At 30.6% G+C, this 24,041-nt stretch overlaps 5 protein-coding genes and 1 long non-coding RNA gene across 15 annotated transcripts; 3 read left to right on the forward strand and 3 right to left on the reverse strand.

Moving 5' to 3' along the window:
- Positions 1–938: 938 nt before the first annotated feature.
- Positions 939–7,314, reverse strand: LOC123272378 (multivesicular body subunit 12A). 9 transcript variants are annotated; one of them, XM_044739104.1, is made up of 9 exons: positions 7,204–7,314; positions 6,654–7,000; positions 6,409–6,584; positions 4,755–4,895; positions 4,372–4,570; positions 3,296–3,425; positions 3,062–3,145; positions 2,602–2,983; positions 940–1,426 (listed from the first exon to the last, which is right to left on the reverse strand). In XM_044739104.1, the coding sequence occupies exons 4-9, from the start codon at positions 4,884–4,886 to the stop codon at positions 1,343–1,345; spliced, it is 1,011 nt and encodes a 336-aa protein (XP_044595039.1). In that variant the 5' UTR covers positions 4,887–4,895; positions 6,409–6,584; positions 6,654–7,000; positions 7,204–7,314; the 3' UTR covers positions 940–1,342. The 9 variants fall into 9 exon arrangements, with proteins under 9 accessions (XP_044595036.1, XP_044595039.1, XP_044595041.1 ...); XM_044739106.1 differs by lacking the exon at positions 7,204–7,314 and adding an exon at positions 7,132–7,148; XM_044739105.1 differs by lacking the exon at positions 7,204–7,314 and having other exon boundaries at positions 6,409–6,509; positions 6,654–7,075.
- Positions 7,315–7,338: 24 nt separating this feature from the next.
- LOC123272384 lies at positions 7,339–7,852 on the forward strand. Its single transcript, XR_006511066.1, has 2 exons — positions 7,339–7,567; positions 7,634–7,852. It is a non-coding gene; the product is annotated as an uncharacterized LOC123272384 (long non-coding RNA).
- Positions 7,853–9,855: 2,003 nt separating this feature from the next.
- LOC123272374 (protein O-glucosyltransferase 2-like) lies at positions 9,856–12,129 on the forward strand. The gene is made up of 7 exons (XM_044739093.1): positions 9,856–10,225; positions 10,306–10,517; positions 10,607–10,818; positions 10,904–11,148; positions 11,292–11,529; positions 11,608–11,907; positions 11,981–12,129. Exons 1-7 carry the CDS (start codon positions 10,053–10,055, stop codon positions 12,116–12,118), a joined length of 1,518 nt encoding a protein of 505 aa, XP_044595028.1. The 5' UTR covers positions 9,856–10,052; the 3' UTR covers positions 12,119–12,129.
- A 1,041-nt stretch (positions 12,130–13,170) lies between these two features.
- Positions 13,171–17,162, reverse strand: LOC123272370 (basic salivary proline-rich protein 2). The gene is made up of 4 exons (XM_044739085.1): positions 16,856–17,162; positions 16,575–16,733; positions 14,332–15,627; positions 13,171–13,853 (listed from the first exon to the last, which is right to left on the reverse strand). Exons 1-4 carry the CDS (start codon positions 16,913–16,915, stop codon positions 13,320–13,322), a joined length of 2,049 nt encoding a protein of 682 aa, XP_044595020.1. The 5' UTR covers positions 16,916–17,162; the 3' UTR covers positions 13,171–13,319.
- A 351-nt stretch (positions 17,163–17,513) lies between these two features.
- LOC123272371 (F-box only protein 42) lies at positions 17,514–19,967 on the forward strand. Its single transcript, XM_044739086.1, has 4 exons — positions 17,514–17,765; positions 17,861–18,204; positions 18,281–18,438; positions 18,897–19,967. The coding sequence occupies exons 1-4, from the start codon at positions 17,642–17,644 to the stop codon at positions 19,855–19,857; spliced, it is 1,587 nt and encodes a 528-aa protein (XP_044595021.1). The 5' UTR covers positions 17,514–17,641; the 3' UTR covers positions 19,858–19,967.
- LOC123272368 (pre-mRNA-splicing factor syf1 homolog) lies at positions 19,927–23,790 on the reverse strand. Of its 2 annotated transcripts, XM_044739084.1 has the most exons (3): positions 23,659–23,790; positions 20,635–23,153; positions 19,927–19,987 (listed from the first exon to the last, which is right to left on the reverse strand). In XM_044739084.1, the coding sequence occupies exons 1-2, from the start codon at positions 23,698–23,700 to the stop codon at positions 20,643–20,645; spliced, it is 2,553 nt and encodes an 850-aa protein (XP_044595019.1). In that variant the 5' UTR covers positions 23,701–23,790; the 3' UTR covers positions 19,927–19,987; positions 20,635–20,642. The 2 variants fall into 2 exon arrangements, with proteins under 2 accessions (XP_044595019.1, XP_044595018.1); XM_044739083.1 differs by having other exon boundaries at positions 19,927–23,153.
- Positions 23,791–24,041: the final 251 nt, after the last annotated feature.

Raw genomic sequence — 24,041 nt, forward strand, 5'->3', positions numbered from 1 at the left:
TTTTGAAAGGTCGCTCATAATTTTTTTTAAATTTCAGAGTCAAAAAATGCTAATCCAATTAAATAGTCACTAATAAATAAAAAAAAAAATTATGAGCGACCTTTTAAAATTCATTTTGAACTGAAACTTTCAGTAAAACTTTTTTTTTTGGTCTATAAAATTATGACGTAACGAGAAAAAAAATTTAAAAAAAAAAAATTCGATTTTCGACAATTTTTGAAATTTAAAAAAATTTGGAGCGACCTCTTAAAAATTTTTTTTCAAGCTGTCCTTTGTAGAGAGCTCTGAAAACATCAAAAAGTAACATTTTGTCACTCGAGACTCGAAAAAAAAAAAAATAGTCGGTTTTTTTGCGCCACCCTAATATATAAATTTATAATTATAATATTAAATTAAATATGTATGTATATTACTATTATATAATATATCGTTTTAATTAAACGCGTTTAAAATTTATAAGAATTTTATCAAGTCATTCTCGTAAGAGAATTTCATTATCTTGTCATGTTTAATATATCAATAAATATATATAGTAATAAGTATATAAATATTGTATCGTTTTAAAATTCGTGTAGTTTACATTACCGAAAAGTATTGTAAAACTTTTTTTTTTTTTAGTAGATATTATTTTATTAATTCGTTGATTTATGTTATTTGCCGAAAAATAAATAACACATTTATTTCTTATAATTATCTAATTTTTTCATTGCAAATAATTTATAACTTGTTTATTTTTTTTAAATAGTCTTATATATTTTTTTTTTTAATTGCAGTGATGTGTCGATTGCAGAAAGAATTAAGTGCAATTATAAAATAATAATTATATTGATAATAATAATAATTAATTAATTAATATTTAAATATTTAAGCAACTAGTACGTATAATACACTTATTACATAAATGTCTAATAACTATATAAAAATACAACGAAATTCTATAAAAATACAATACTAATCATCATCATAATTATTAATTATCGGTATAAAAATCTAAAATGGAAGATATGACGAAACAGACACATCGTAGATGAAAACATCTTTAAGAATAAAAATGGAGAAACCCATTTAATTATTATTACGTATATCGAATAGATGTCTGCATTGTTTTGTTTTTTTTTGTTTTGTTTGTTTGTTTGATAATAAGATAATTATTATATTATAACATATACAATTCACTCGTTCAGGCACTCTATTACACATGGCTACGCTATATTGTCGATACAAAACGCTCGGATATAGCTGCATTGATTAACGGTAATATGGTACTTAGTTGGTACAATTCTCGTTTGGCACGATGACATTTTTAGAATATGATTATTAATTATAATAATTATTTAGATTTTTAAGTTTCCTTTTCTGCACGGAAGTCGTAGTAATACTCTTGATCTATTTCTAAGCGAGTTCGTGCCTTAATCACAGGAAGTGTCTGCAAAAAAAAATTATCAGTATCTTTTAAGTAGGTCATAAAATTATTTTTTTAACAAATTTAATTAATTACTAGCGTTAGGATTTTTTTTCAAGAAATTTAAAATAACATTTTATAATAAATTGTTAAAATTTTTTATATTGTGGCAAAAATATTAGTCCTATAAACATTTTTTTCTAACAAAATTTAATTAAAAAAAAAAAATGGTTATTTTCTTTCTTTAAGATAAAAAATTTTACGGTAATTTTAAAATTAAGATTCATAATTATCATAAAATATTACAAAAAAAATATTGGTTTTTTAAAAAAACATTTTTTTTATCATTTTTTTATCAAAATTAAATTTTAAAAACCCGGAAAAAAGTAAACTTTAATAAATGATAGTCGATTTATAATAATAAATGATCAACTAGAAAAAATTACCATTTCAAACAGTATAATCGTGATTTTAACAATCAGTTTATAATATTTATCATTTCGTGCCTAAAAAATGATCGCATGATACATAAAAAATATAAACTAGTTATTAAATTTCTAAATAAGCAACGTGAATATTTACAAAGTAAGGTAAAAGACCTAGTTACTGACGCTGGCTTAGTTATTGACACTTGCAATTTTATTTTAATTAAAAAAAAACAAATCAACTCTAATAAATTAATAAATATCATTTTTGAATTATAAATTTTAAGAAAATTGGTTTTGTGAAAAAATTTAATTTTTTTAATTAGAATAATTAAATCAAACAACTAGCCCAGTGTCAATAACTGCGTCTTTGACCTAATAATGATAAATTTTAAACGCTACGCTAAAAATCAAACTATAATTATTGATTTGCTTGAACTGGTAAAATATATATTTTAAGAGTAGAATTTTTATTGTTTTAAATGTTAAAACAATTTTCATCACAGTATAGACTATAAATTGAAACGGCAATTTTTACTGTTTTACACTGTAATTTTTTAAGATGAGTCGTTATTTACTAATCACATTTTCAATATTAAATTATAAATTGTAGCTTTTACACTTTTTACATTAACTTTTGTAATATTTACATTTGTGAATTTTACAGTTTACTTTTGTTTAAAAAATTTTTTTATAAGACGAATTATAAAAAATTGAAAGCATTTATTACAAAATTTAGTGAAATATTTTAGACCTATTAAATTAATTACTTACAAATATAGAGTCACTGTCAACAATGAGCAAAGGATTGAGTACAAAAGGAACGCCATCCAAGTCAGAAGAACCTGGCAGAGTGCCATAGAGGGGCACCGAAGAACAGCTACTAGTATTACTGCTCGTGTGGGAAGACGTGGGAGGCTGAGGTGCTGGTCTTGTAGGTTTGTTGATCCTTGCATTTGGGCTCAACACTTCATAGTCACGGTCGTTCGTTTCATCGAGCTCTTTTTTACTCGCCACAATACCTCCTGGTATTTGTGGATAAACATTGCTGCCACCGTTCTGCGGTTTCGGTGAGAACTTTGGCTTCGGCGGTCGTTCTGGCGCTGATCTGTGCGGTACTCCGTTTGAAGGATTCGGTGACACGCTTTGAAGGATGCTGATAAGAAATATTTTTGTCTTATCAAACACAATTACTAAGTAATTAAAATTAAGACATAAAATAATTAGTACTGACTTGATATTTTCGTAAGATTGTGAGCTAGCATCGCCATTAGTTAACGCGCTAAGTTTGTAACAGATAATAACTCCATTGACCTCGCTGGAAAAAAAAATAGATAGCAGATATAGAACCATTAATATTAGACATAAAATATATTTCTCAAGTCTGAGAAATAAATAACTTTTTAGATAAAAGTATAATCTTCAGTTATTTACGAAACTCTTATCAGTTTCAGTAATAACTACTTACCCGGCATATGTGAAACCAGACGGGGCCTTTTTGATTCGGCTACACACGATAATGTCCGTCACAGCTACTGAACACAAGTCTTTATTCTGGAGTTTGTAACACACCTGCTTTTTCCTCCATGCTTTTTGATCTAAAATTAAATTTTAATAATAAACGCCCTTTGAAAATCGATATGACGTTTTAATACATGATAAAGTAATAATAATAATAATCTATATCATTAAGAGAATAAGAAAAATTTTGTCTCCAGGATAGTTATATGATAAAATCGGTTTTTTTTTAGTGAAATTTAGTGTCGTTGTAAAGGTCTTGATTTGAATTTGTGCATTCTCAAGGTTTCATATTATTCTCACCAATAGTCAATTTATGATGATAAGTATTTAGGCTGCATTCGAAAATGCTCAATCTTTAGATACATAATTAAGAAATGACCTTGTATCTCGTGAACTATTGACATTTTTAAAGATATAAGCTCATCCCGATGTTACACTCATCAAGACCTTTCATTTGAGTACCCACATCAATTTTTCATATATTTTATATATTTATATATATTGTATATATGTATATATGAAAAATATATCAAAAATGCATGTGGGTACTCAAATGAAAAGTCTTGATGAGTGTAACATCGGGATGATCTTATATCTTTAAAAACGTCAATATTTAAAAAAGTACAGTGCAATTTAAAGAAATTACCTTGTATCTCGTGAACTATTGACATTTTTAAAGATATAAGCTCATCCCGATGTTACACTCATCAAGACCTTTCGTTTGAGTACCCACATCAATTTTTCATATATTTTATATATTTATATATATTATATATATGTATATATGAAAAATATATGAAAAATTAATGTGGGTACTCAAATGAAAGCTCTTGATGAGTGTAACATCGGGATGAGCTTATTTCTTTAAAAACGTTAATTGTTAAGAAAGTACAGTACAATTTAACAAAAATAATTATTTAATAAAAGCAAAATTTTATATTATTATAGTTCACAAGTTACGATAGTCACATAGTGACTGCAGGGTTGCTAGTAACAATAATAATATTAATAATAATAACTAACCAGTGTCCAGTGTCTGAGGTATCATACTAAATCCATCCTTCGGCAGCTCTCGTTCATTAATAACAGTAATTTCTTGTACAACATAATTCGGCACGCCTTCTGTTTTTGAGTGACAAATATAACGACCTTTCTTCTTTATAAACAGTCCACTTTCTCGCCAAAGGTCAGCGTCAATATCTTGATCGTATGTCTTGGAAATCTGATGATGATAAATAGCCATGATTAAATAATTAAGCAATCAGTTTACTTTATAGAGATAACACTCTACAACTAGATGAAATCTATGTCATAGCCGTACCGTAAAACTAGATTTGTTTTATTAGACTGGCGATACTAAAAAACATAATAGATAACAAACAAAGCCGATAAAATCTAGGGCTTACCACAGTGAAGTTCGGTGGACATTTGTCAATATCCTCGACGACACTTATGGCTGTGATTGGTCTGTCATCCGGCAGCAGTGATGGATAGCCCGACGTCAACCATTTCTTGGAGCTCATTTTCAATAACGCCATGTTTCGGTCCTAGGGATTGTGATAAAAGAAAATTCATTAGTCATTATTACTAATCAATTAGGATAAGAGTAATATAATATAACTATTGTAATCAATAATCACTGATCACTAATCACTGTTAAACATTGTAAATATTTATTTACTCATTCAAGTCTTGATAAGTTAACAGAAATTTCCAAGTACTCGTTCGTAGTAAAGCACAACTGTAAGATCAATATTGATATTTGCTGAGGAACAATAGCCTTTTTTTATTAATAGCTCCTACCACTACTGGAGTTTCAGTTTCAATACTCTCGCAGTAACCGTGTGATCTAAATACGCTCATTGTTTAATATTTATTTTTAATTTTTACTTAATTCTTGGAAATAATTCTTATTGTCAAATTACAATATTAAATTACTTTTATAAAAATATTTTACTAAAAATAAATATTTTTTAATTATTAAATTAAATGAATATTAAAATTTTTTTTAACTATTAAAAAAATTTTTTTAATAAAAATTAAATCAATTAATTTTCAGTCCTTTAAAAATTAAAAATTTTTTCAATAGTTAAAAAAATTTCAATATAATTTTGCTTAATTCTTGGAAATAAGTCTTACTATCAAATTACAATATTAAATTACTTTTATAAAAATATTTCACTAAACAAAAATATTTTTTAATTATTAAATTAAATTAATATTAAAATTTTTTTTAACTATTGAAAAAATTTCAATAAAAATTAAATCAATTAATTTTCAGTCATTTAAAAATTCAAATTTTTTTCCTTAGAAAAATTAAAAATATTTATCACGCACCTCACGGACTTTAGACAAGAAAAATCAATTTAATAAATAAAATAAAAATAGCCTGTACATTAAAAAAATAAATTTCTCAACAACTCAATTAATCAACATTAAATAATTTAGTAATTTGCCAGCTCAGAGCCGGCAGTTCTAAATTCCTCAAGGTTATTTAAAACGTGACTCTTACTTTTTACTGTAAACTAATGGAAACTCCTCTAAACACACATGAAAGATAAAACGTAAAATTCTCACAGTAAAAATTAAATAACGTAATGTAAATGTAAGAAGGATTTAACGGGCATCAATTTGCGCTTTGTTACATGAGAATGGAATCTGGAGATCAATGAACCTTACCGTCGACTCTGTTTTCTTCATAAAACACTTGGCAAACATTTATTATACTTCACCAATAAACCAAACTAAACTCCAAGTATTATTATTAATACAAATCAAATTTAAACTTTACAAACTTCAAGCTCTAAAAAACTTTTATAATTAAATTTGCTGTACATTGGTAATAAATGTCTTACGGTCAAGCGAGTCAAGTATCAATACTGAAACTAATACAGAATATTAAAGCTCTGACGATTGCGAGTGTAGTGCCCACATTCTAAATACGTTATCTATAAATAAAATCAACTTAAATCTAACTCGGTCTTACTTACATATATAATTTACATGTGTTGTATCTATATGAGTGTTTATTTACTTTACGTAGGTATGGAAACGACTCACCTATTTAAGGGACACGGAAGCAGCATTTATTTTACAAATTACAAGTCCGGCATGTAATGTCCAGAAGTCCAGCATGCGTCATATATATCAGTACAGTAGGCCTATTAAAGTTAAGACCCAGTAAATTAACGTTAAAGCTGACTAGAGAGACAGCAGAGACTGACTGGAACTCTGAACTGGCAAGTACTGAATACTTTAGTTGTTTAATACTTAATATAATGATGTACAGTTATATTAGTGCTTACTTTTGAGAAGAGAGTGGAAGTAAAGTGTCAGTAGTATTATATGGGCTGAGTCAGTCATACAATTTAAATTGTAATTTTCTTTCGGTATTTCCAGTGCAATGCAATGCAATAATAATGACACAAATTCTTAACGGATGTTCAGATGATCAAGAAAAAAATTACACTAATCCAATAATAACACGCTGGTTGATGATCTGATGTGTTTGGTGGTCAATGACTTGGACTTAACTGGTGAAGATGATAATGATCTTGATGATGATTAAGTCAACGCCGGGACGTGTTGTTTTATGGAAAATTGTAATCAGGCGGCAGTTGACGGGTGACAGATGACATCACAGTTCTATTGTCTGGAAACAGATATTATATTAGACGTTGGGTCTTGGCAGACCAGCAGACACCGATAGACTAGTGTACAGTGTAGAGGAGAGTAGTGTTGCACTGAAGCTCAGTCTAGTGGATGTATGTGTGTGTACTATACTTGCTCGCGGTATTGCTTATTGCTGACTAGGGTAGTTGTGTGTTCGATAAGTTAACCTCTGTTTATTCATACCCCCTCTTAAAATGTATGAACGGTTGTACTTGGATGTATTGTGTTACTTGCGCACGTTGAAGATGTATTTTTGTTGAAAGGAATGAGTTCGCTCGGTTGGGAGCAGCTGGGAGTGTTTTTTTTATTGAGTTGCGGGACAGCGCCACCTTTTTTTTTATTTAAAGGCTAATTTGTAATTGGAAGTTTAGGCGGTAAAGTAGAGGGCTCTGTTAGCGGTTGAGGGTTCGGGTTTTTATTTTATTTTAAGCGTTTTTGAGGGCGTGAAGTGGCCGGAAGGGAGAAGTGGGTTTTGAGGGCCATTTTGTGACAGGACGTGGAAAATTAAGCATTGTTCAAGTGTGATTTTATATTGAAATTATTTTAAGTAAGTTTTTTAATTGGTTAATGGAATTTTATGGATGGTGAATTTTATTTGATTTTTATTTTTTAGGAAAATTTCAGGAAGAGAGAGAGGTTATTTTCGAGATAATTTTACTGGAAATGGATTTATTGTTTCAGAGGTTGATGGATGGTGGTAATGATTTCAAGTATTGGTCTGAAGTTGAGTATTATTAATTATGGGTCCTTGATATATTATTGGATATTGTTGGATATATTTTTTGAAGATTGAATATTGCAAATATTAGGAAAATATATAAATTGAATATTGCAAAAAAATAGATGTATTAAATAAGTTAATATTGCTGGTAGTGGATATGTATTTCAAAGATTGAATATTGATAGAGAGTGTAAAGTTTTATTAGAATATTGCTCATTGATATTTATGAAAATTGCATAATGCTTAAAAAATATATATATTTCAAAAATAAAAAATTATTGCTGACGATAGATATATATTAAAGTAATTGAATATTGCTACAAAAAAAAAAATATATTTCAAATATTGCGAATCATAGATATATATTGAAAAAATTGGATAATACTTTAAAAAGATATATATTTCAAGAATTACTAATAAATGTATATTTTTTAATTGAATTTTACTGATGATAGATATATTTTGAAATAATTGAATATTGCTAAAAAAAAAAAGATATATTTCAAACAATTAATATTGCTAATAATAGATGTATGAATTGAAAATCAAATATTGCGAATCATAGATATACCTTGAAGAAATTGAATAATTCTTAAAAAGGATATATATTTCAAAAATTGCTAATAGATATGATTACTAATTCAATAATTGCTTACTACAATAGATAAATATTTCTAAATTGAATATTGCTAACTAAAGATATATTTTTCAAAGATTAAATTTTTCAATAACAGATATATATTTTAGAAACGAATATTGTGAACAATCTAAACATATATTTCAAAAATTGAATATTGCTAATAGATATATATTATTGAATTGAATATTGCTAAAAATATATATATATTTCAAACATTCAATTTTGCGAATCATAGATATATATTGAAGAAATTGAATAATATTTGAAAAGAATATGTTTTTCAAAAATTACTAATAGATATTATTGCTAATTCAATAATTGCTTACTTGATAGATAAATAATTTTAAATTGAATATTGCTAACTAAAGATATATATTTCAAAAATTGAAAATTACTAATAGATATATATTTTTTACTTGAATATTGCTAAGAAAGAGATATATTTCAAATATTGGATGTTGCTAATAATAGATGTATAAGTTGAAAATCAAATATTGCGAATCATAGATATACATTGAAGAAACTGAATAATACTTAAAAGGGATATATATTTCAAAAATTGCTAATAGATATTATTGCTAATTCAATAATTGCTTACTATAATAGATGAATATTTCTAAATTGAATATTGCTAACTAAAGATATATATTTCAAAAGATAGATTTTTTTAATAACAGATATATATTTCAAAAATCGAATATTGCTAATATATATTTTATTGAATTGAATATTGCGAAAAGATATATATTTCATAAATTAATTATAACTCGTAATAGATATATTAAAAAATTGCTTATTGCTAATCTTCAATATATACTTCATGAATTGAAAATAGCTCAGTAGAATAATTTTTATCTTTAAGTATTGCTAATAATTTACAAGGTTCATTAGCACATTACTTCTAATAGATATATATTGCTCAACGAATATCATTTTCATAGATGTATATTTCAAGGTACATGACATAAATATTTGCAAAATAAACATTGAAAAATAGATATATATTATCAAAATTGAATATTGTGAATAAAAAAAAATGTTTGCTCGAATTTATTATAAATTCAGTACTAACATTGACTTTGTATTTTTCAGACAATTTATATATTTATACTCCTGGAAATTTCCATCACATTTCAATCAACTTTTATTTATAAATTATAAATGTAATTAAATATAGATTTTGTAATTATTAATTATAAATTGTTAGATCATAAATAAAATTTATAACATTGTAATAAAAAATGTTTTTATTATTTTATAATAATCTTCCTTTTCCTTTTATTTATTTCCAGTTAAAATACTTTATTAATAAATAAAACAAAATTTTTATTGTATGAGGTCAATAAAATTATTTTTTTTTAATTAAAACGACAAAAATTCGCACAAATTTTTTTTCTCTCAATTTTATCTTAAACATAATTAAATGACATTAGTGTAATTGGAATACATTTATAAATACTTAGAATTAAGAACTTAATTTAGTGTCAGAAGTGCCGCAAGGCGCATAACATCTAATGTATACAAACTTGATAAATATAAAAATTAGTCTAACACTTGAAATTATTTTTTTACTTAAATTTTAACAAATTAAAATTTTCTTAACAATTAACGAACAAAATAGAGACTATTTAATTTAAACTTTAACTCAATTAGTGTAATATAGGTTATAAAATGCAGTTTAATCAAATTGTTATAATATCAATCACAATTAGTTGTATCAGTGTATTAGCAATTGATGTTGATCCATTAAAATCAGTACTATGGGGTCCAGGATTAAGTCCTGCAAAAATTACAATGCGTTCTCGGTATTTTTTTATCCAATTAATTGATTCTGAAGGAAAAAAGTCAGTATTTTTTTTATTTTTAATTTTTAATTTATAATTGTTAAATAATTTAGTTAAAAAATATTTTTTTTTAACTTCAGCTTGACCCGGTCTCCAACAGGATTAATTGTTCAAGCCAAAGTAACTGGACTGAATAAAAACAATCATGGATGCAGAATCTGGACCCAAGTATTGGATTGCAATGATGGAAGCTTTATAATTAGATATAAACTGTTCGAGACTTGTTATAATTTAAATATTAAAGTAGTAATTAATAATGAAATTTTACCTGCTGGATCAATACACGAAAAAGGTAATTAGTAATTAGTAATTAATTATTTGAGCTACTGATATAACATGTATTATTGGAGTAATTTATTATTGATGAATTAAATAATTCAGGTCCGGTGTATGAAGAAGAGTGCTACTGCCCGAATCAGTCAGTAGAAAGCTGGCTGAAAAATTATGAATGTACTGAGGAATATCACCAAATTACTGAAGATTTAAAAATATTTCCATCAGTTAATTTTGATGAACTAAGAGACGATTTGATTAAAGAGTACCATAAGCCTCATGCTCATAGTTTTTGTCATTATGTTGTTAAAGATAATAGGGTACGATTAGATTAACTGTTTCATGAGTTTTAATTATTGTTAATTGATATAATTAAAATGCATTAGCAATTTTAAATGGCGGTAGATTTACAGGAATTGTTATGGACAACATGTTGGGTTCAAGATGTTCTCGGATTCGATTTTACTGTCGCTGGCGAGAAAAGTTAGGCTGCCTGATGTGGAGTTTTTTATGAATTTAGGAGACTGGCCGTTGATTTATAAAATTAAGAAGGCTTATCCGATGTTTTCTTGGTGTGGGTCTGAGGAAACTAATGATATTATTTTGCCTACTTATGATATTACTGAATCTTCTTTAGAAAATATGGGAAGGTAATTAATTTTTAAATTATTTTATGATAAAAAATTTTAATTTTAGAAAAATTATTGTGAAAATTTTATAAATTATTTTATTTATTGTTTATTTTAATTTGTTATTTATTTTTAAAAGTTTTATTTATTAATTATTTTTGCAGAGTAATGTTGGATATGTTATCAGTTCAAGGAAATATAAAGACACCCTGGGAAAAGAAAATTGAAAAAGTATTTTGGCGTGGTCGAGATTCAAGAAGAGAAAGATTAGATTTAATTGATATTGCTAGAAAAAATCCAGATCTTTTTAATGCTTCTATAACAAATTTCTTTTTCTTTAAAAATGAAATGGATAAATATGGACCTGGAGAAAAACATACTTCGTTTTTTGATTTTTTCAAGGTAGTTGATTAAAAAAATTAATTGGTTTAATTTTTAGTATGATTAAATTATTAGTGAAATTTTTTATTTAACTTTCAGTATAAATATCAATTAAATATTGATGGAACTGTAGCGGCGTATCGATTTCCGTATTTACTTGCGGGAGATTCATTGGTATTTAAGCAAGAGTCGAAGTATTATGAATTTTTTTATCATCATACTGTTCCTGGGGAACATTATGTTCCGGTGAAGCATGATTTATCGGACCTGGTGGAGAAAATTAAGTGGGCTAAGAGTAATGATGGTGAGGCGTTGAAAATTGCGAAAGCTGGTAGGAGATTGATGAGAGACGTTGCGTTACCGCGGGATGTATTTTGTTACCATGTGCATTTATTACAGGTTTTTATAAATTTAATATTAATAATTTGGACGATGTTTTGTGAGATAAATAATATGGGTTTTTTTTTTTTAGGAATGGAGTAAAAGGATTCAGAATAAAATAAAAGTACTTAAAGGGATGGAGGAAGTATCTCAACCGATTTATGGTTGTGAATGTGTCAGTAATGTAGAGAAAAAAAAAGTTAAGTCAGAGTTAAAGAATGAATTATAATTTAAGGAATTAGTTTTGTGGGAAATTAATAAATAAATAAATATTTTAAGATTTTATAATTTATGTGAGTTTTCTTTGAAAGATAATTGGAGAAAAGACACTAGATGGCGTAATGTTCTTTAAAATTTTCACAGGTAGAAAAAACAATCAAAGTTTTATATTCAAAAATTATGAAGATTTATGCTTATCAAACAATTGATGATTGGTTCGGTTTGGGCTGTATTGTGGTATATCTTTACCTACGCCAAACATAAAATTTTTGAAGGCGGATCAAAGACCATCCCATTAAACTAATGAAACATAATTATATACCTAGTTACAGTAAAACGTCACTCTAATATGGACATTATTTAATTTTCGCTAGATTTATTGTAAAGGAATGTCGAAGAAAGAAATATTTTTCGAACTTTGCTAATCTCAATACAATTATTTTTGTCATTATTCTAATGCAAATTTTACGTGACAATTATTTTTGGAGAAAAATTATTTTGTAATGTTGAATTAGATAGTTCCGTGAAAATTATAGATGGCGTTAGGTAACTTTTTGTTTCTGCAAGTAGAAAATGAAATAAAGTAGATATATTCTAAAAATTTTCGTTTTTCGTTGCACTCAAGATGCATGCATCTTGCTTGTCGTAAGGTCTGTTAAGACCAAAGATGTAATCATACATTAGTCAAATGTACATTTTTTGAAGGCGGATCAAAGACCATCCCCATCAACTAAATCAAACAAAATAATCATTCTAAAGCCTGATTTAAAACATAATATTAGTTAGACTTTTCTCATCATGATTGAAACTCCAAATGAGACTAATGAACTATATATAAATTATATGTGAACCAGAGAATGATTCACGTACGCGATTATATCACAGAACACAGTACCATTACTATGGTAAGAAAATGTTCAAGCTAAGAACAACTTGGTATATTTAATTAAAAAAGTATTGTGTTATATTAATTTTTATAAATACTCAGATACATAAAATGAATTAACACAAATTTTTAAGATTTAAAAAATCATTTTTATTCCACAAACGACCCACAATTACAACAAAAAATCCGTTTATTAAATCCATTATCGTCAAATTATTACATATAAAATATAAAAATTACAATGCAAAAAATCATTACATTACACATTATTAAATAGCACAAATTCTATAATCAAATTAATTAAAAAAAAGTCTCATTCATTATTTTACTGCGGCGGTTGTTGATAACCATATCCAGCATACTGATTCGGCGGTGGAGGACCTTGAGGACCAGGAGGCGGTGGCATGTGACCACCAGGTGGACCACGAGGAGGGTACTGAGGATAACCTTGACCAGAAGGCGGTGGCGGATGAGGCGGGTAGTTTTGAGGAGGATACTGCGGATGTCCGTAATGAGGTTGACCTCCTTGACCCGGCGGGTGAGTAGGATAGCCTTGAGGTGGTTGACCAGATCCCGGAGGTACATAAGTTTGCGTCGTCGCTGGATGAGATTGAGGAGGCCCGTATCCTCCAGGAGGTTGTTGGGGTGGTCCCGGCGGACCTGGGGGTCCGGACGGTGGACCTTGAGAAATTGGGCCTGAAGTTGGAGGGAAATTACTGGGAACTGGACTCGGTGATTGTTGATGCTGCGATTGCGGAGCTCCTTGTTGAGATTGCTGCTGCTGAGGTGGGCCTTGAGAAGGAGGTCCTTGTTGTTGTTGCTGCTGCTGGGGTGACTGAGCTGGTGGTTGTTGCTGAGACTAAAAAAAAAAATTAATTATTAATAGTCATCTAAATTAATTTAATTATTACTCAAAAAAAATTTTTTTATTAAAAAAATTAAATTGTTAAAAAAAATTAAATTATTTAAAAATCAAACTATTAAAAAATTAATTATTAAAAAATTAAATTATTAAGAAAATTTAATTTAAAAAATTAAATTGTTAAAAAAAATTAAATTATTAAAAAAGTTAAATTTTTAAAAAAATTAAATTATTAAAAAAAATTAATTATTAAAAAAATTAAAATATTAAAAAGATTAAATTGTTAAAAAAATTAAATTATTAAAATTTAAATAATTAAAAAAATTATAATTATAAAAAAAATTAAATTAAGTATTAAAAAATTAAATTATTTAAAAAATTTAATTATTCGAAAAATTTAATCATTAAAAAAATTAAATTATTGAAAAAATTTATTATTGAAATTATTGAAAAAATTTATTTTAATTAAAATTACCTGTTGCTGCTGAGGAGGTTGTTGAGGTGGTTGCTGCGACTGTCCAGGTGGCTGAGACTGAGGAGGCGGTCCAGGTTGTGCTTGAGATGGAGGTGGATGCGGAATCTGATGAGATCCAGGATGAGGACCATGAGGTCCATGAGCTTGATGCGAGGGTTGATGAACTGGATACCCAGAAGGAGTAGGCCCGGGAACATAACTACCAGCTTGAGAAGTAGCCGGTGGAGGTCCACTAGTCGGTGGATAAGTCTGAGTGGAAGCAGAAGGCGTACTCGTCGGCTGGTTACTCGGAGCATACGTATTAACCCCACTCACATTACTGGTACTAAACGGCGGAGAAGTAGAAGACGGTCCATAAGGAGCTGGAGGTCCTCCACCGGGACTCGGCTGACTCGCGTAGTTTTGTGGTGGACCGCCCTGACTCTGCTGTGGAGGTCCTTGGCTAGGTTGAGCAACGTTATTGGAAGTAGCAGGTGGAGGAGGATAGTTCTGTGGAGGAACATTGTTAGGATAAGCTTGAGAGGACTGAGGAGGATAATTACCAGGAGTTTGACCCGCACCGTAAGCGTTCTGGTTGGGACCTTGGGAAGGAGGTTGGTAGTTTGGCTGAGGACTAGGACTTCCGTACTGTCCAGGTTGCTGCTGTTGTTGCTGCTGCTGTTGTTGTTGTTGCTGTTGCTGCTGTTGTTGCTGCTGCTGTTGTTGAGGATTAGGCGAGAAATTCTGCTGCGTGGTTGGTGGAGGGTATCCTTGCTGATTCGGCGGGGGTGGACCGTAGCCTCCTGAAGGCTGATTGCCTCCTGGTGGAGGGTAAGCACCTGGTTGACCACCATAACTGTTTACAGACGTTGGAGGTCCATAATTCTGCTGCGATGACGCTGGGTATCCTTGCTGGGGCGCATTAGGCGGGTACTGGTTAGGCTGACCGGCTCCATAAGCACCTCCTTGAGGACCCTGAGGGTAATTTCCACCAGGATTCTGTCCTCCATAACCTGCGGGGTAACCTTGCTGACCTGGCTGTTGAGGATAAGCTTGAGGACCACCTCGATACTGCTGAGGTCCAGGTCCTGGGTTTGCTCTGTTCATTGGAGGACCTTGTCCAGGCATCGGACCGCGGTAGCCTCCTTGGGGCATTGGCTGTCCTTGGTTGAATCCTTGCATTGGCATTGGTTGGGGTGGATTCGGCGGCATTTCACCTCCGGGGCCTGGAGTACCCGGAGCGACGTTTGGAGGACCTTGGGGACCCATCATTCCATGCTGAGGGCCATTTGTCATCGGCGGAATTCCCTGGGGTGGCTAAATTAAAAATTATTAGATGAGATTTAAAATATTGTTGCAAGTATTAGTAATAATTAAAAATAAAATAATTTATCTTCAATATTTTCAGTAATTTTTATTAACAAATAATTGAATTTAACAGGCATCTAATAATTTAAAAAATTTTTATGGCAGTAAAATTGTAACGAAACAAATTTACTAAAAAAAAATTCCACATGTGAAAGTTTTTAAAAATTATAAGTGCGAATTTTTTTATAATATTAAATTTATTACAATAATTCTAAGAATTGTAAATGTCTGCTAATTTAAATATTATATAATTAATACAGTATGGTTTTTAATTAAAATTATTAGAATAGAAAAATCTGAAAATTTATCTCTTTTTTAATTTTAATAAATGTTTTAAAATTTTACAAAAATAAAATACAACATTTAAATAATTTTAGTAGATATTTAAATAATTTTTGTCATTCATTTTGGAGTTTAATTATTTTTATAGTTCTGAAAGAATATGGAGTAAAAATAATTATATGCTTATTAATTTTTTTTTTAAATTATAAGTGCGAATATTTTTGAATAATTTTTTTTATAATAATAAATTTGTTATAAAAATTCTAAGAATTGTCAAATGTCTATTAATTTCAATATCATATAATTAATACAGTATGGTTTTTAATTAAAATTATTAGAATAGAAAAATCTGAAGATTTATAACTCTTTGTTAATTTTAATAAATGTTTTAAAATTTTACAAAAATAAAATATAACATTTAAATAATTTTTGCCATTAATTTTGGAGTTTAATTATTTTTATGATCCTAAAAAAAGATAGAGCAAAAAAAATTATATACTTCTTAATTTTTTAACAAAAAAAGGATAAATAGTTATAATAAACCTTTGTGATACAACAGACTTAATTATTTCAGAGCATAAATGAAATTTTAATTCAATAATTTAAATAATTACCGGTAACAATGCCTGGACATTTTGGTTCGCGTCAGCAATAGAAGCGAGATAAACTAAATTCCGATGTAATATCTGTTGATATTGTAAACATTCCTGAGGTTTTCCTTTATTCTGATACTCCTGGATCGTCTGTATCAGATGACTATTCTCATCCAGCATCTGAAAAAGAAAAAATTAAAAATCTGCTCATACTCCAATCGGCAACCCGCAACAATATAAATGTAACACAAATATTTTAAATAAAAAAAAAGGTTATATTAACAATGGAGTAAATCACGTACCTTCTGTATTTGAGCTGGTGTTGGCGGTACACGACCGCGTTGTACAAAAGTAGCTGACATTTTTTTCTACTTAACTTAAACAAAATTAGCCACTGGCGAGTGGCTTCCTCAAGTGTGTTTTTTAAACGATACCACGTTTTACTTTTTGCAGCTCTCTCTCCTCTCCGGCAACACAATACCTACACCCACACGTTAAAAGTAATTTATTACAATGAGATTTATGACAATAATCTGACAATTACGTAGTGTAGCAGAGCTCTCTTTTTTTATTTGCGTGACCAAACGCTCGCTTGAGTTGGAGCGTTTTCTACCGTTGGAAACTCGTACTAATTTTACAACATGGACGTCAACCGTCATAATCATAGTAATAATAATAATAATAATAATAATAATAATAATAACAATATTAGCCACAATAATCATAAAAATAAAATTAATAAGAATAATATTAAGTATAAAAATAATAACAATAAAAATCAAATGAAATAATAGAACTCCAAATAACAGCTGTAAAAAAATGTTAATTAGGTTTAATTAACGTGTCATACGGCTAAAAATATCAAATAAGATATAAAATTATTAAAAATAAATTTTTATATATATATTTATTTATTGATAAACATTTTTCATGTGTCATAAATGAATATTTAATTGTTATTGAGGTTAGATAATTCATTTATAACAAAAGCTAAGTGTCAAAGTCTATTTTTAATCAAAATAAATTTATATGTGAATGCAAAAATAATTATTATAAAAATAAACTGTAAATAGTATTAAATTAAAACAATGGCTAGTCCAATCGATTTTTTACCTGATGAAATATTGGAATATATTTTGAACTTGATTCCACCGTACAAAGATTTAAAAGAATGCATGCTGGTGTGCAAACGTTGGCATCATGCTGTCAAACGTTAGTATAATTTACAACTATTTTATTATTTAGTTTCTTGTTAATTAATTTAATTTTATAGAATGATTGTCAATTAATTTATATTGGTTTTGCAGATGTGATAGAGCATAGAAAAGCTTATTTCCAAAGATCAGTAGCCTATGGATCTTTGCTATGGAACTCACCAGCCATTAGCGAAAGACCATCAATAATAACAAATCGTCATTCGCATTCAGCTTGTACATATGAAAATTCAATGTATATTTTTGGAGGATGTACCAAAACTGGTACTACTTTTAATGATTTATGGAAGTTAGATTTAGATACGAGAAAGTGGGAACGTCCGATACCTATGGGTACTTATCCGTCACCAAAAGCTTGTGCTAGCATGGTTTATTACAAAAAATCATTTGTGTTATTTGGTGGGTGGGCGCAACCTGCTACCTTTCCTCCTTTTCAGGTAAAAAATGATAAAAATAATAATTATACTATCTAATAAATATATTTAAAAAATATTATTACTATTATTATCATAGAGGAGAAAATTATTCAATGAATTGCATATTTACTCAATAACAAATAACAAATGGACTGCCATTGAAACTTTAAATGATCCACCAGCGACGTGTGCTCATTCAGCGACAGTTCATGGTAATCTGATGGTAGTTTTTGGTGGGATCAGTACTTTTTTGCAGTAAGAAACACTTTTATTTTTTTTTTTAATTAATACTGAAGTTAGCCGACGTTTTTTATTTTTTTTCTCTAAAAACAAATAAAAAGTTAAAGAAAAAAGAAACAAATATATTTTAAATAATAAATGCAGAGTAATTAATATTAATTAACAAAAAATTTACACATTGAAACAATCAACACATAAAATTGAATGACATTAAATTTAGCTGTTACTTTACAATTTTTTAATTTTCTTTCAAGCAAATTTCTTCCAAAAAATTATTTATAAAAAATTACATTTTTTATTTTTTGTTGTTTATTTTAATGAAAAAATTGCACTTACTTATAGTTTTTCAACTTTTTTTCAAATAAAAATTTTTTTAATTAATTTTTTCATTAAAAAAAATTCTAAAAATTTTTAGATGTCGGCTAACTTAATTTTAAATTTTTATTTAAAAATTTAATAATTTTTTTTTATAGTTACAACACCTCAAATGACATTTGGTGCTTTAATTTGGAAACACACACCTGGCACGAGCAAGTAACAACCTCTCCAAAACCTCACCCGCGTTTTGGGCACTCACAGATCGCACTGGACGATAAGAACCTGATGATAATAGGCGGCTGTACAAATCCAACGGTAGGAATCGACGACGCGTGGCTCTTGACAATGGAAGGAACCCACTGGAGGTGGACAAAACTAACAATAAATGGTCTGGAGTGGGCACCGATGATGATTTGGTGTCATCAAGCATGCAAAGTCGGTGAACATTTAATAATTCTAAGCAAGAAAAAGCAAGCGAGCGCGTCCTCTAAAAATGTAACCAACGACAAAGTAATTTGTCATGGACCCAGTTCCTTAGCGATGGCGGAGTGCAATCTTCCGGACGCTCGGCAAAAATCCTTGCCAGTTGTGGACAGAGACGAGAATGTAAACGGACGTCGTGGAAGGTTTACACCACGACCGGGAGTGCTGGTCAACTCAGCACGTGCAATCAACAACACAAGACCTCATCCGGGAATCCGCGTGGCAGTGGAGCGAAAATTCGGGCCAATGGCTGCTTTCAATCCCGACTTGGGAACTCCTAGTCCAAATCGCCTTCGCCAGCTTGAAGATCTGAGAAGAATGGAGGAAAGAATTAACCGCCAGCGCATGGAAGCCAGGTTAATAAAAACTAACATCAACAGACTGGCTATTTTTGTCTTAAACATCGCTAATATCTTACGCGAAGATCATTCTGCCTCGTGGATTCAAAATAGTGGCAAAGATCTCACTGGTCCCGAGGAACGTGTGCTTTATTCTCTAGTGCTAGGTAACGCCGAGTTAATATTTTTTGGTGGGACGCGAAAATTTCCTACCAAGCAAGGACAAATCGAAGGCGAAGTGTCTGAAGTTTACAACGACGTTCATTTTATAAATCCACCTCGCTATGCCATTTAACAATAATTATAACAATAACTTATAATTATTTTTATCACTGTCAAACATGAAATCAAGTACAACAATATATACAATATAATACTTAAATAAAAAAAAATTTATTGTCTATACAATTATTAAAAATAATTAAGAATTCTGATAGCCACCTCATACTATAAGTTCTTGAAGATAAGTTAGTGACGAGTTATCGTCAAGTCTATAAATACCTGTCCTTATATGCAAGTTAACAATAGGATAGTGCCCATATTTAAAAACAAATTATTTATAGGCTTATAATAAACTTGAATATCAAATTTTGGCAACTTAATAGCAATTGTTTCAATACATGGAGAAAAAAATATCGTTAGAATAAGGATACGTATTGTTATTCTGACTATACGCTGTATAGTCATTTTTTTTTTTTTTTTAGAGATATACGCTGTATAGCCAATTCAGCTATACAGCGGATCATCAAAATGACGATCCGTATTATTATTTTAGCGTTACATTTAGTTACATATTAATAATTTACAAGAGCTATTCTCTGTATGCTTAAGTCAAACAAATGAATCCTTAAATCAGAAATCCGGATCGTTATTTTAAGAAAACGTCATTTAAGGATACGTTGGATAGTCATCTTGAGAATATTTTTTTTCCGTGTACAATTCGTTGAAGTAAACTTGACCATAACTTTACGATAACTTGTAGATTAACACTTATTGCCAACCCTTTTTTCAAGTTATCTATAATTCACGGCACTAAGTTATCTGAAAGTTATAATATGAGCCGGCTATCAAGGAATACATTTAATCTTGTTCCATTTCTTCAACAGGCTTCAACCCTCCAAAAACTTCCGAAGGAATCGCCTGTTTTTCCACGGGAACTTCTTCCTCTTCAATCTCCTCTGTCTCCTCTTCACTGTCAAGATCTAATTCAATCTCATCCGGATTTTTCACCTTTCCATCATCCTTTCCTCCCTCGGTGATACTTCTTACAAAGCTTATCGTGCCTCTTGGAGGAGCTGGTGCACTTCCTTGCGGAGCTTCTCCAGAATCAGCAGCCTTCATGTCCAGCAATCTCATCGCATCCACAGTATTTTCCGTAGGAGTAGTACTGTTTAGCATCTGGGCCGTCATCATGTTAATCTGAGTGTTATACATCGCCTGCACACTCCTCTTGATCCTCAGCATCTCACGCATCGTCTCCTCGTTCCCATGACGGACTTCGAACTCCTTCCAAATCTGCCAGAACCTCGACGTAACTCGCGGGTCGCAAATTTCGCTGCAATGAATATAAATAGTCCTAGCTCGATCAACTTCACCAAGTTTGGTCTCCATCTCCGCGAACCTCAGCGACATTTCTCGGGACTTGTCTTCAGGAAGGACCTCAATAGCTTGGGTGTAAATTTCCCTGGTCTTGGGCATGCCGTAAATCTCAGCGACTTTCTTAATATAAATATTAAACAGCTCAAACTTTTCTTCAGTAGGCACAGCCTTGATAGCGCGATCATAAACATTCATCGCGTGTCTAGCAAGTCCATATTCTTCTTCAAGCTTTGCGTATAATAAATAAAACACTTTTGCATATTTTGGCGGACAATGTTCTAAACATTGTTCGAACAAATCACGTGTCCGTTCTAATTTTGAGCCCTTGTACCTGTTCAAAAATTTAACCAAATAAGTGTTCCAGATATCGAAGACATTCGGCCACTTGAACATCGCAATTCCTTTCTCATAAGCTCTGAAAGCCTCTTCAAAGTACTTCTGATCCTCCAAATACATCCCATAGTTGATGATAATCTGAGGCGTAGCTATTTTCAGATCAATTATATTGTCATAGATAGCCTTGCAGGTTTTCACAGTCCCAAAAGTCTCTTCCAGGTCAGCGTACATCGACCAAACCTTCAAGGACTTGTACAGCCTCATCTGAACCGTCTCTGTCTCGTCGTAGTACCCGACTTTCCTGGACGGCATCGCAGTGGCGCGATGCATCAACTTCATAGCTTCCTCCGGGCGATTGCCAGTGAAGTGGCGAAGCTCCATCTCCGCCCACTCGCACCACACAGAAGCTAGATCATCAACTTTAGTATACGGAACATGAGTGGCCTGTTCAAAGACCACTCTCGCATCAGACAACTGTCCGTTTTCTTCATAGAACTTTGCAAAGGCCACCCAGAGGGTGTGAAGTTTTCCAACAGCTAATTGAGGCTTCACTGTCTGGACTGCTTCTGTAAAAGTGTTGATTATTTCATGAGGCTGCCCTTCGTAGAGTTTAACACGCTTGTGCCATTCAGGAACATTGTGAGGGTTCTGTCTCAGGAGAACTGAGTTGAGAAGCAAAGGTCTTCGCTCCATAAGGTGCTCGAATCTCTCGAGCCGTAGGTCTAGCTCCACTTCGTCGTCTTCAGTCCTGTTGGGGTTTTTGCTGACTTCTTCCATGCGTTTCTTCGTCGCTATTTCTTCGAACTGCGAGTAAGCGTCGAAAACCTGGGTGAAGTCTCTGACTGTCGATACAGTTTGAATCGCTTCCTCGTAAATGTCCCTGGCTCTTTCGAACAAGCCGCTGCGGATGTAGTAGTCGGCTAGGGAGTTCCAGAGGGAGCCTACTTGGTCAGTGTACCGCCTGAGACCGCCTCTGATGATCGGGTCTACCTTCAGCGACTTGATTTTGTCCGGATTTTTGGAAATCAAGTCGCAAAGCTCGTTCCAGAGCTGGTGGTTCGACTTTCCGTGCTTGGAGATGAAGTCATCTTGGTTGACGATGTGGGCAAGCTTGATAGCAGCTTCATCTAAGCGGCCGATTGAAATTAAATACTCGATGTAATCTTCTGTGTCTTCTGGAGCGAGCTTGAGGTACCTCCTGAAGACTCTGATCCCGGTCTCCGGTATATCATGGCTTTTGACGAAGTCTAAATACAAAGGCCAGATACGGTGGTGTTGGGTGATCGGGAGAGCTCGCAGAGCCCGGTCGAATATGTGTCTAGTTCTCGTGATGAAGCACTGCTCCGTCATCAATGTGCAGTAGTCGATCCAAATACGTGGCATTTTATGCATGAAAATCAACGCCCGTTCAAAGGCGTTGTTCACGTCTTCGTACAACGGATCATCAAGTCGACGGTTTTTTAACTGACTCACCCGGTGGCTCAAGTATCCGTACCACAGTTTGTAACTACCGGGGAGCTCTTTTAAAGAACGCTCATATACGATGCTTAAGTTTGTGCTTTTGGTGGACTTAAGGTGATCCAGGTACCGCAGCCAGTGTCTCACCGAGTGTTGGTTGCGGAGAATTTCTTCTTCGTATGGAAGGTCATCGTCATGCTGAAATAAATAAATTTAATTAGTAAGAATGTTTTATAAATTCAATTTTGATAAGAAAATGTAATAAGAAATTTAAACTTGCTTAACTGACATTTTTAATTTTAATATTTTTTTATGATTATTTATAATTATATAAAATAAATGAAATTAATTAAAAATAAAAATTACTGAAATTACTGAAATTAACAGTTTTTGATTTTTATAATAACTAAATTGTTATGGAAAAATTTTAATAAAAAAAATTCCATAACTAGAAATTTAAAAAAATTACAATTGCAAATTTTTGGAAAATATTTTTTTTTTATAATAAATATAAAAAAAAACAATTGTCAGATACTTGCTGATTTCAGTATCATGATTTTTTAATGATAGATAAAAACAATCTCAAACCAATTGTTGATTTATGAAATTTAATACCATAGTTGAGAAAATAACAATAATGTATGTTAAGTTTATTTTTAATACAAAAATTATTTATGGATAATAATTTAAGAAATATACTTACAAATTCATATACGTTTCCATCGAAGGAAATTTTTTGATTCATTTTTATTTTATAGTATTACTAATAACTAATATAACTAATAATATAATAATAAACTACACGACACAACTTTTTAGGTTATATAAACCTGATAAATAAACGTTTGATCACGTTTGAATGCCAGTGCTGCTAGAAAAATTTTAGAGTAACTCAAAAATGTATGTCTTTTGTCGCCAGAGGGCAGAGTTGTTGATTGTGTTTTTTTCCTTTGTTGGCTATCGTCCCGTTGAGGCCACGTGCCAATGTTGTTGATTTGTAAGGTGCGATTTCACGATGACGCTTGACGCCGGCTTATACATTATGTATGTCCAGCGCGATGAGCGGGTTATTAATGAGTTTGCGAA

This window comes from Cotesia glomerata, linkage group LG10 (genome assembly GCF_020080835.1).
Source record: "Cotesia glomerata isolate CgM1 linkage group LG10, MPM_Cglom_v2.3, whole genome shotgun sequence".
In the NCBI taxonomy this organism is placed as follows: Eukaryota; Metazoa; Arthropoda; class Insecta; order Hymenoptera; family Braconidae; genus Cotesia; species Cotesia glomerata.